Source organism: Misgurnus anguillicaudatus, chromosome 7 (assembly GCF_027580225.2).
Source record: "Misgurnus anguillicaudatus chromosome 7, ASM2758022v2, whole genome shotgun sequence".
NCBI lineage: Eukaryota > Metazoa > Chordata > Actinopteri > Cypriniformes > Cobitidae > Misgurnus > Misgurnus anguillicaudatus.
In genome coordinates this window covers 25731921-25743356 of record NC_073343.2, presented here as the reverse complement: position 1 = coordinate 25743356, position 11436 = coordinate 25731921, and the positions used below count along the sequence as shown (strand labels likewise).

The window sequence follows — 11436 nt, the reverse complement described above, 5'->3', positions numbered from 1 at the left end:
CAGTTTTACTAAGAGGAAACAAATGTCTGACCTTGGAAGGAAAAGGAAATTAATAGTATAGTTGGTTTGTGTGTGCATTCAATTTTGACTACAAAATTGGGTAGGGGTATAGTAAATATCATTGTCTTGGTACATAAACCATTGCATATATGAAAGGTCCTCACAAATTTAGCTTGAATTATAATAATGGAGCGATAATGAAACCTTTAAGATTTGTGTGTGTGCGTGCGTGTGTGTTTTAAAGACTGAACCCGAGCAAGGAAACGCACTCTGGCCCAAATCTGTTTCCTTCCTCTATACAGTATATAAGTATTAGTTTTGACTTCTTGAATTTTGTTTTCATTTTTCAGGACTTCCGTTCTTCTCTGGTGCTTGTGAAATTAAAAAAGTGAAAAACATATTCAGTTGATTTGGTAATTTACTCCACCCTCATCTGTTGGTGTGTGATAGACAGTAAGTGAGTCTTTATGGATGATAGATATGTTGTTATCTGTAGTTCTAAGCAGAGAGGTACTGTAGAACACAGAAAGTCATACAAAGGTTAAATAGCTGGTGTCAAAAAAAAAAAAAAATGTAACAATGTTTTAAAATATACATTTTAGGCAATAAATGACTGTACATTTTTGTATTATACAAGCATCTGTTCCATGCACCTATTAATAATACACTGTGTTTATATTGTCAGTCATTAGTACAGTGTGTATACAAATAATTACATGTTTCACGTGTCCAGTGATATTCATAGCCCGTCCAATTGCAACTTTTTTATTAAAAAATAAATAAATAAACATTTCAATATTGTTTGCATTTTTCTGAGCAATTTATAATTGAATGATTTTCACTTAAGTTTCCAATCAGTTATTTTACTGAAAATCCAGGATTTTCATACTTTTAAAAGCTTTTTACTTTTTTGTTTTATTTGGGCTACCCAGGCAATCAAAAATACTATATATTGATTTTGTAGATATCAAAAATAAATTGCTTCACATGTTGCCAGATTGTCAGACAATGCTGGACCAATTACTTCGACCTGCAATCCATTTACAACAAAAATCAGTTGTTGAGTAAATACCATAGAGACTGTATAAAATGTGACATCACCCATAGGTTTGTAAGGAGCTTTTTTGAAGCCAATGGCAGCGCGTCACAAATGGTCTGAACGAGGGGTGAGGCATTTCTAAATTTGGTTGTCATAAATAAATGAGTACTGTCCACTCCAGTAACTGACGAGAGAAGGATGATGTAAATCACTGCCTCGCTCCCATTGGAAGTTGCTCCCAAAGATCGCTCATCATTTGCATAAAGTTCAACTTTTCTTAACTGTCTCGCATCGCTGGACACTGCCATCTGGTCACTTAAGGTCGCATTCGCTCAAGATGCTGGAAGTCGCTAAGCTTCCATTGAAATAAATGAGATTGCATCCCACTGCCACTGCTAGTCGCTGGCAGTTGTTAAATAAATACCATAGACTGTATAAAATATGGACGTAGTGTCTGTGACGTCACCCATAGATTTGTAAGGAGCTTTTTTGAAGTCAATGGCAGCGCGTCACCGCTCATCACTCGCGGATAACCGAAAATATGTAAAGAGGCGGGACCTAAACACTAAAGTGCTGTTACGGAGAGGGGCGTGGCCTGTATGTCCGTGGCCTTATCATCATGCTCACCCTCTTCAGAGAGTAATAATCTGAATCCTTCCATGAGTACCATACAATCCCATCAGGACCCAAAAGATTCTTTACTTTTGCAGAGTAGCGCCCTCCCTGTGGAACAGGTGAGGCATAAAGCACAGTAAGTTCATGCCCAAGTTACTTCAAAAGATGCACTTGTTTCAACCTGGATGAATAGATTTGAATTTTTTATCCTACCTTATAATAAACTCCATTCAGATTTGAAAAGAAGCACTGGTTGTACCACCAACCTCCATGAGATATCTCCGCACAGATGTTACCGGTGTCAGGTGTGTTAAAGCTTTGCTTGTCATGGTACCAACCGAACGAGTCTTCAGCTGTACCACTAAATCCAGTCACATGGAGACGATAGTGATTTTCCTCATTCTCAATCCTGGAAACGCAAACAAGGCATAATTGTTTTCTGTAGTTTAATAAAATGTACTATTTGGATACTTTATGAAGGGATATGACCCAAACAAATCCATTTCTCTTTATTTCTTGTTCAATATTATAAAGAATACGTGTACTAGAAATACATGTCCACACTCAACCTGCATATATTAGTGATGTTTAGTGTGTTTTATAACAAATATTTAAGATAAGATTTGCCTTCATTGTGTTTACCAGAAGTTTTGGTACAGTGCATGTTTGTGCTTGCCATTCCAATCCTCCAGGTCAATCCGAAGGGAATATTCCCCCTGACTGGAGATGTCATGGATGTGGTCATTTCCCAACCAGAACTCTCCGTGCAGATCTCCAAAGCCGTCTCTATATTCTGTCCATTTGCGATTGAAATTAACCTTTCCGTCCTGTCGACGTTGAATCATGGTCCAGCCACCTCCTTATAAAAAGACATTCTTTAATCTCAAAAAGAAGCTTTTAATGCTGATTTAAAGGAAAACACCACAATTTCTTTATATTTTACTATGTTTTTACCTCAATTTAGATGAATTAATACATACCTATCTTTTTTCAATGCGTGCACTTTTAATCTTTGTACAGCGCTTCTTGAATGTGTTAGCATTTAGCCTAGCCCCATTCATTCCTATGGCTCCAAACTAAATTTAAATTTGTGCCACCATACTTACTCATGTAACTACTCATGTAACAGTCTTTAAATAGGGAAAACATGGAAGTGTTTTGTGGCTCCTAAATTTATCCCTGTTTGGAGCCATAGGAATGAATGGGGCTAGGCTAAAGGCTAACATATTCACAAGGCGCTGTACAATGATTAAGTGCACGGCTTAAAAAAAGATAGGTATAGGTATGATAGGTAAGTTGAGGTAAGAACATAGTAAAAAATTTAAAAATGGTGGTGTTTTCCTTTAACTAATGGTCTGTGAACCTGTTTCGTAAAAAAATACCTTGGGTATCCATATCACAGAAAACCTCTACTGGTGTTGAACCCAGTGAGGGGACAACAGTAAAAATCCCAGACCTGTGGATTCCATTGTAGTGTAGGGATGCACAGTCAGTTGGACAGTTTCTCATGTGCTGAACATCTGAGGAAAACAAAATATAAAACCAAATTACATATAAGTCTGGATTATATTCAATTTATTAGGGTGATTTCCTGGACATGCTTAGATTAATTCAGGACTAGGCCTTGGTTATATTACGGCATTTAAGTAGTTTTTACAAACAAATCTTACAAAAAAACAACGCTGGTGTGCATCTTGAGACAAAACAATGGCACTGATAAATCTTAAGATACGTTTGTGGTATGTTTTTAAATTAAGGCAGCTCAAACTTGCATTTTAGTTTGGGACTAGGAAAAGCCCTGTCCGGAAAACAATGTGAAGAATGCATATATTACATTTCATATTTTAAAATAATATATGACACATTTACAGTACGATTAAAGGTGCACTGTGTGGATTTTAGTGGCATCTAGTGGTGAAGTTGCAAATTGCAACCAAACAGTGATTCCACTGCTAATTCCTCCCTCTCGAAGCCCATAAAAAAGCTACAGTAGTTGCCGCAAGACAAACATGTTGTCGTCTAAGACAATGTAGTGACGAAACACGGTCTGTAGAGCAGATGTCCATTTAGGGCTACTGTAGAACAACATGGCATCACAAAATGGCGACTTCCATGTAAGGGGATCGCAGTGTATGTAAATAAAATGTCTCGTTCTAAGGTATAAAACGTAAGGTCTGTATGCACCACTGCATATACACTAAATTTCTGTACCTTTAAGTGATTATATGTATATAAGGCAATGTAAAAGTTATGTACTGTATAACATAGTGAATGCAATGACAAAAGGTGGAACAATGGCAATAGTAGTCACAAAGTCCTAGCGAGGACTCTTAATATAGCTTAATTTGGCAATAATGAGCTGAATAGAAATATGAAGAGTTTGGTTCCAAAACGCGATAAACGCCATTTTTGAAAAAAATTAGTTACTGCCAAAATCAGTATTATATCAGGTCAGTAGTTAAAAGTAAATTCTTCATTTTACGCAAAATCCAATACCCGCCGTGATATTCTGTCATCTTTTCTCCGTTTTTTCCCAAAATGCGACAAACGCCACTCCTCCTTTTTTACAAAACGCAATAAATCCATTCCTGATATTACAGCCCACCAATCACGCAATGTAAACAAACAATGGCGGTGCGCTGAGTACACGGAGTCCTAGTTTTCCTCATCAACTTTGTACTTCGTGATCAACAAACAAAACAAAATAATACTTTAATTGCATTGATAAACCTGTGATGGTTTTCTGTGACGGGAAAGAAACGTAAGCCATCAACATCTAATAATTTCCGCGAGAGGCACTCAGTTGCTTGTTCTCCAGACAGCATCATGCTAGAACATTGACCCCACAGGATCTTATGAAAACTTTACATTATTTTACTCAAAGTCAACGAAAATCGAGCGGGACCAAAACATTTTACAGCTGATCGCTGTGAAAATGTAAAGAGACGACGTCAAATATAACCGCTGCAATGTGTTCTTAATATAACAAAGTAAGTGTTTTGGTTGATGCCATTAATGTTTATTTTTTAATCATTGTATACCACTAGTCAACTAAATAAATATAAAATGATAAAGATGAATGCACATTTATACATTGATTTAATAGATTTATAGCATTTTGAAATAAAAAACTGTTATGGATTTATTGCATTTTGTGGAAAAAATAATTAGTTTTTATAATAAATCTTTGAAAATCAAGTTATGGATTTGAATTTTTTATGTTTTTATAACCTAAAGATGCTATGGGAAAGTTTGTAACAGAAAATAGTGGTTTTCATCTTGTCACTTTCTTGTTATAGAAAACATTTTTTTACCGAAATTTGTCAAAATGGATTTATTGCGTTTTGGAACCAAACTCTTCATATTTAAACCTGCCTACGGCAGCAGGTAATGAGCTTAGCATCGCCTTTCAAAACATTGTCTTGTAAGCTCATGCTGACCTGGATAAAGAGTGTCTTGAGCACTGACCAGCGGGTTCGAGCGGATGACGTTGATCATGCAGCCGGGATTGCGCCTCACACGATCCACTATCATAGTTAGGTTGCTGATCTGTGCTTGCATGTCGTAAATCAGTGATCCGTGGATCTGTAGCAGATCATTCGTTTCTTCAAGGATCTGCTGCAGTGTTTGGAAGCGATGCTCTGTAGAAGAGTTTGTGCCATATTTCTCTTCACTCTGCCAATCAAAATTCACAAAAAAATTGTGTTTTTGAGAACACGGCCCATCTGTTGTTTACAAACAGGTACACTTCAATGAAAAAGTGACACTGATCACTTAATCCTGTCAATCAGTGTATAGGGGATTTGAATGTGGCCATACAGTACAGTACATACATGACTAGTGTGTCAAACATCTAGCCAAAACTACACTCTAAAATGGTTATATTCAACCAGCGTAATCTTATGTTGGTGCTGTAATGTCTTTTTGAGTATTTTTGTTTGGTGTCCATCTCAAGGTCATGAGAGATGTTGTGAAGCAGCTTTGTATAATAGTGCCTAGACTGTCTAAAAAAATGATAAATGTACCCCAGCTGTTACTGGGGCAGTCACTTAAAAAAAAAGTTTGCACCTTAAAGGAAAACACCACGGATATTCAATATTTTACTATGTTCTTACCTCATTTTAGACGAATTAACACATACCTATCTTTTTTCAATTTGTGCACTTCATTTTTGTACATCACGTCGTGAATGTGTTAGCATTTAGCCTAGCCCCATTCATTCCTTAGGATCCAAACAGGGATGAATTTAGAAGCCACCAAACACTTCCATGTTTTCCCTTTTTAAAGACTGTTACATGAGTAGTTAGACAAGTAAGTATGGTGGCACAAAATAAATCATGCCGATTAAAAAAATAATAATTGAGAACTATATTGTATTGAGGAAGAGCACTTAGAGCAATTTAACCTCGGAAGCAGTAATATTGACAGAAGATTGAGCGAAAGGGGGAGTAGTCAGGAGTGATGATGTTACTGCACGCCGAGGTCAAAGTTCTGTAAGTGCTTTTCCCCTATACAAGGGGAACAGTTTCACGTTACACGTTTTGTTTTGTGCCACCATACTTACCCGTTTAACTACTCATGTGACAGTCTTTAAATTGGGAAAACATGGAAGTGTTTGGTGGCTTCTAAATTCATCCCTGTTTGGATCCTAAGGAATGAATGGAGCTAGGCTGTACAAATGTGCTGTACAAAGATTAAGTGCATGCATTGAAAAAAGATAGGTATTAATTAGGCTAAGTTGAAATAAGAACAAAGTAAAAGACTGAAAAACGTTTTCCTTTAAGAGTTCATATTAGTACCTCAGAGGTACATATAAGCGCCATCAACTTCTATTGTAGGCAAAAATACTACTATAAAAGTAAATGGTGCTCAAAAATGTTTTGTTACAAACATTGCTCAAAATATCTTCGTGTTCGGCAGAACAAAGAAATTAATGCAGGTTTGTTAGAACATAAGGGTGAGTAAATGTAGCAAAATTTCAATTTTTGGGTGAACTATCCCTTAACTTCAGTAGAAGTGTTAAAGGATTAGTCCATTTTCTTAAAAGAAAAATCCAGATAATTTACTCACCACCATGTCATCCAAAATGTTGATGTCTTTCTTTGTTCAGTCGAGAAGAAATTATGTTTTTTGAGGAAAACATTGCAGGATTTTTCTCATTTTAATGGACTTTAATAGACCCCAACATTTAATACTTAACACTTAACGGTGTTTTTCAACGGAGTTTCAAAGGACTATAAACAATCTCAAACAAGGCATAAGGGTCTTATCTAGCAAAACGATTGTCATTTTTGACAATAAAAATAACAAATATACACTTTTAAAGCACAACTTCTTGTCATGTAGATCCGGTTGTGATGCGCCAGCTGACCCCAAGCAATACGTCATGACGTCAAGAGGTCACAGAGGACGAACACAAAACTCCGCCCCAGTGTTTACAAGTGTCTTGAAAGAGGACCGTTCCTACGTTGTTGTATGTCAACTGATACTAATTAATGTCTTCGGGGCAGTTTATTGTTTAAAATGGTCCGCAAATGTGCGTTTTATATATGTAACACGTGACCTCTCTACGTCACTACGCATTTACGTTAGGTTGCGCTTGACCGGACCTAGACGAAAAGTTGTGGTTTAAAAGTACATTTTTTTATTTTTATTGTCAAAAATGACAATCGTTTTGCTAGATAAGACACTTATGCCTCGTTTGGGATCGTTTATAGTCCTTTGAAACTCCGTTGAAAAAAACTGTTAAGTGTTGAGTTAAGTATTAATAGTTGGTGTCTATTAAAGTCCATTAAAATGAGAAAAATCCTGGAATGTTTTCCTCAAAAACATAATTTCTTCTGGACTGAACAAAGAAAGACATCAACATTTTGGATGACATGGTGGTGAGTAAATTATCTGGATTTTTCTTTTAAGAAAATGGAATATTCCTTTAAGTAACAGACAAAGTCATTTTCCTGATAAAGAGAGAATCGGTTTTCTAGTGAACTGCAACTGAACCTTGGATCTAGTCATAGTTTGGCATAGTCGGATCTATCAGCTTTAAATAGTTATACAGTTTAGGTTAATAAATAAATTAATAAAAATAAGAGCCAAAAGAGGTTTTAAGAAGATTTTTTTCAAGGGAATTTTTGGTAACATTTATAGTAAAAAAAAATTTATAGGCTTATTAGGACAGTAAAATGGAAACAAAATAGATATTTATTGAAAGATGAGAGGTTTGGGTCATGATGACCAATAAAAGGTCTAAATGTTCTTTGAAGTACTAAAAGATATTTTTCCCCAAAAATTGAATACAAGTACTTCAGTAAAGTACACATTTCCCCAAAATTACATTTAATTGTTTAGCAGATTCTTTCATCCAAAGTAACTTACAAAAATGAGGAAAACAACAAATTCATCTCAAGGATGCAATAATATAAAAAGTTACCAAGTTTAAACAATTGCTAGACCATAGCTGTTGGAAGAAGAAAATAAATGTGATCCTGCTAGTGAAATCCAGGCTAAAGTCCAAAAATCTCATTCTGAGATAACGAGCATTAAAGTTTGAGTTCACATTAATTTCACAATGAATTCAATATTTGACATGAACTTACTCAGTCAATATTAAAGATATCAAGGTTATTCCCAAAATGTTGTTGACATTATGCAAGATGCTTTTATGTAGAAAACAGTAAATCAGAAAAAAAAAACGTTAGCTGGGTTTTCACAGGCAGGGTCACAAATATTAAAGGAAAGGTTTTTTAATATAGATAGAGAATTTGACTTCAACACAGATGCCATGCTTTCACTCTTTTTTTATTTGTAAGAGGAGCAGTTGATTAAACAGAGTTTGGGAGATTGTGCAAGGAACAAAATAGTTGCAAATAGGAAAAAAGTCAATTACCAAAGTACTTTACTTTCAACTTGCACTGTCAATCTGGAAAAATGCAAGAAAAGGAGAATCCATTGTGGAGTTTCTGCTGTACAGGGGTGGAGTCTACTATTTGTCACATAGGTTGGGTTTCTGTAATACAAAGGTGGAGTCTTTGCTGTTGCAGTAAAGTTTTTCCAGTTAGGCATATACGGGTGATTCTCACGAAACCATTGGAACACCACGGCACTAATGATTTTAGCTTTAAAATGTGTAATATAGTAACATTAAAAAGCATCAGAATTAACACAATACGGTGTTCTACCTTGCACAATGTGTGATTTCAACATAAGAATTTATAATTGTAAATTTTATCTCATTTTCTGCTGAAATTCTCATTACCGCAATGTGTCCGGCTGTGTTTGAACATGCTTTATGTTGTAATTTAATCAAATGAACACAAAAATATTAAGAAAAAAATAAATGGATGTTTTGCTAGACTACTTTAGATGACAGAAAAAATATTTACTGAATATTCATGTATAATAATAATGAAGAAAAATTAGGAAAATGATGTGTCCATGCCTGATGTTCTCATCCTCCGCAACACTTTTTGAGAACAGTTTAAGCACACATACAGAATTTTAATAAAGTTTGATTTTAAGTGACCAAGAACATGGACCAGTTACTTCAAGATGGCTACCAGGTAAGATAATTTTTTTTACAGTTAATTTGAAATATTGTCTTGTCAGAATGCTTACACAACATTTTGATCATCATTACCGCAACATATGCTTATTAAATGTTAATTTAATTAATAGAAGCATAATACTTTGATTTTAAATGCATGTGCAGAATCTCCAAATTATGTTCTTTCAGGTTTGTCATGTCATTTTGAAAATATGTCAGTGTTGATGTTTTCTAACTGTTGCGGTAATGAGATTTTTTAGGACAAATTTTTTAAATTATGTTACAAAAAGTGTTAAATGATAAGTAAAAGTTTTTAAATTAATGTTCCAATTTACTCCAGACTTTGTTTTTCAATGTCTGGTGGGAAAAAAAGTAAATTTAAGCAATTTTTACATTTTCATGCTTGACATGTTTAAAACCAAGTTTTCGTGAAAATCACCCATACACTGCTTGGCTCAACAGATTGGCGCATACAGTACAATGTGCAACATTGTCATGGGTTTCGGATCCGATTGTACAACATTTTAGACCCTGTTTACACCTGTATTTAGCCTTGTGATCAGATGACCATGAATGTATTTTAAAATTACTTAAATGTTGCCACTTGCTCACTGCGTGGCCGTTGAACAGATTCCAGCCCTAATCCAGTATTTGATCAGGGTTAATGAGGCATTAGTACAGATCCAGAGAACTAGTAAAACAATAATATCTAGGTTCTTGTAACTGCAGTGGACAATGTACAATTGTTTTTAAGGTACAACATGGCTATAAGAAGACTTAAGCATATTTGAATAAAACTCACCAGGGATTTAATCTTAAAACAACTAGTCTATTATTGCACTCACCGGGACTACCATAAGGTCTTAATGTGCAAAATTTAGGTATCATTATGTACCTTTGATCTACCAGTATATGTAATATGCATCCTTTTTGTACAAAGGTGTACTTTTTGAAAGGGTAATGCCCCCAGTAAAACAAGACATTGGGCATTGGCTTTACAAACAAAGAAAAATTTAAAGATTACTCATGTCACATATATAGGGTAAGGAATGTATAGACCCTCTACAGTACATGTTTACATCTTACCTGCAATTCCAGGACTTTGATGCGATGCCTGTGGCTCCTAAGCTCCTCTTGAAGTTCTGAGATGGTTTCTTTCAAGTCCTGAATTTGCTGTTTGCGCTCCTCGTTCTCACGCAGCCAATAGGAAACCTCGTCTGTACATCGAAACATATCGGGACATCTCTGCTCTTCCAGTTGTGGTAATGTGGCTATTAATCGACACTGTCCCTTTGGGATCATCTCATTGCTGTATTCACCACATTGGATTAGACCGCTGCTAACACGATGCGTGTGGGTCTCAGATGTGTCTGTTTTAGTGGAGATAGTGTTTTGAGACTCTTCAGTAGCATCTTTGGATTTGGCATCAGGAATCTGGGCCCAAACTGCCAGGAGGAGGATCAAACCAAACAGCAGAGATAACTTCATTGTGTTGAAAATGAAAGTTCTCCATATAAAAGGAGTAGAGAGTCAAATCCAGTGTGATCTAGAGTTTGTTTGGGTTCTCCTGATCAAGCTTATTGTTTTAATACTGTCCTTTCACAGCAGATGGGAAGTAATTGAGATGGAGAAAGCCGATTGATCGGATTCTGGCCAGACATCCCTCGTGGATTGGAAAGCAGCATTATTTGTAAATTGAACATTTGCATAAAGCACATTTACAAGCACATTTAGGGTTAGGGTTAGGTTAGGTTAGGGTTAGGTTACATAGCACAAAGAATAAATAAAATTGTATAGATTCTTGAGCATGAGCCTAAAGTTGTCTCAGGCTAAAATGAAAGTATTGTGGTAAAATTCCAACAATTGCATAATAATAATAATAATAATAAAATGTAAAAAAAGATGAAAACAAATGCAAATGAATATATAAGTTGAGCAGTGGTTACCTTTCACCAGACAGGGATCTTGTGGCAAGTGCTACTTTTTCTTTACATTGGCCATGACACTTTACAATGGATCGACAAACATCCTATCCTCTTAATCTTCTCTAATAGGATTCCTCTTCCTGACACATGTGCGATGCCTGGGAAATACGCATGTCCTATATGCTATATCTTTAAAATACAAAATTTGGATTTGGGTTGGTGGTCAGGGTCCTGCCACATTTATGTGTAAAAATATCAACACAAACGTATTTCATAGGTTGCCAAAAAATGATATTCATTAATTTTAGGTATTT

General features: G+C 35.5%; 1 protein-coding gene across 1 annotated transcript; it reads right to left on the bottom strand.

Moving 5' to 3' along the window:
- Positions 1–427: 427 nt before the first annotated feature.
- Positions 428–11204, bottom strand: LOC129417018 (angiopoietin-4). Its single transcript, XM_055171437.2, has 6 exons — positions 10284–11204; positions 5095–5329; positions 3037–3174; positions 2297–2513; positions 1868–2063; positions 428–1762 (listed from the first exon to the last, which is right to left on the bottom strand). Exons 1-6 carry the CDS (start codon positions 10683–10685, stop codon positions 1616–1618), a joined length of 1335 nt encoding a protein of 444 aa, XP_055027412.2. The 5' UTR covers positions 10686–11204; the 3' UTR covers positions 428–1615.
- Between the last annotated feature and the right edge of the window lie 232 nt (positions 11205–11436).

What these genes read in the sequence shown, in the direction of transcription:
- LOC129417018 (XM_055171437.2), bottom strand. Translation starts at nt 10,685, where the DNA reads ATGAAGTTATCTCTGCTGTTTGGTTTGATCCTCCTCCTGGCAGTTTGG. An exon ending in TCAAGACACTCTTTATCCAG is followed by an intron (nt 3,175 to 5,094) that starts GTCAGCATGAGC and finishes TGTTTTCCTCAG; the next exon opens with ATGTTCAGCACATGAGAAAC. An exon ending in GCACTGTACCAAAACTTCTG is followed by an intron (nt 2,064 to 2,296) that starts GTAAACACAATG and finishes TTGCGTTTCCAG; the next exon opens with GATTGAGAATGAGGAAAATC.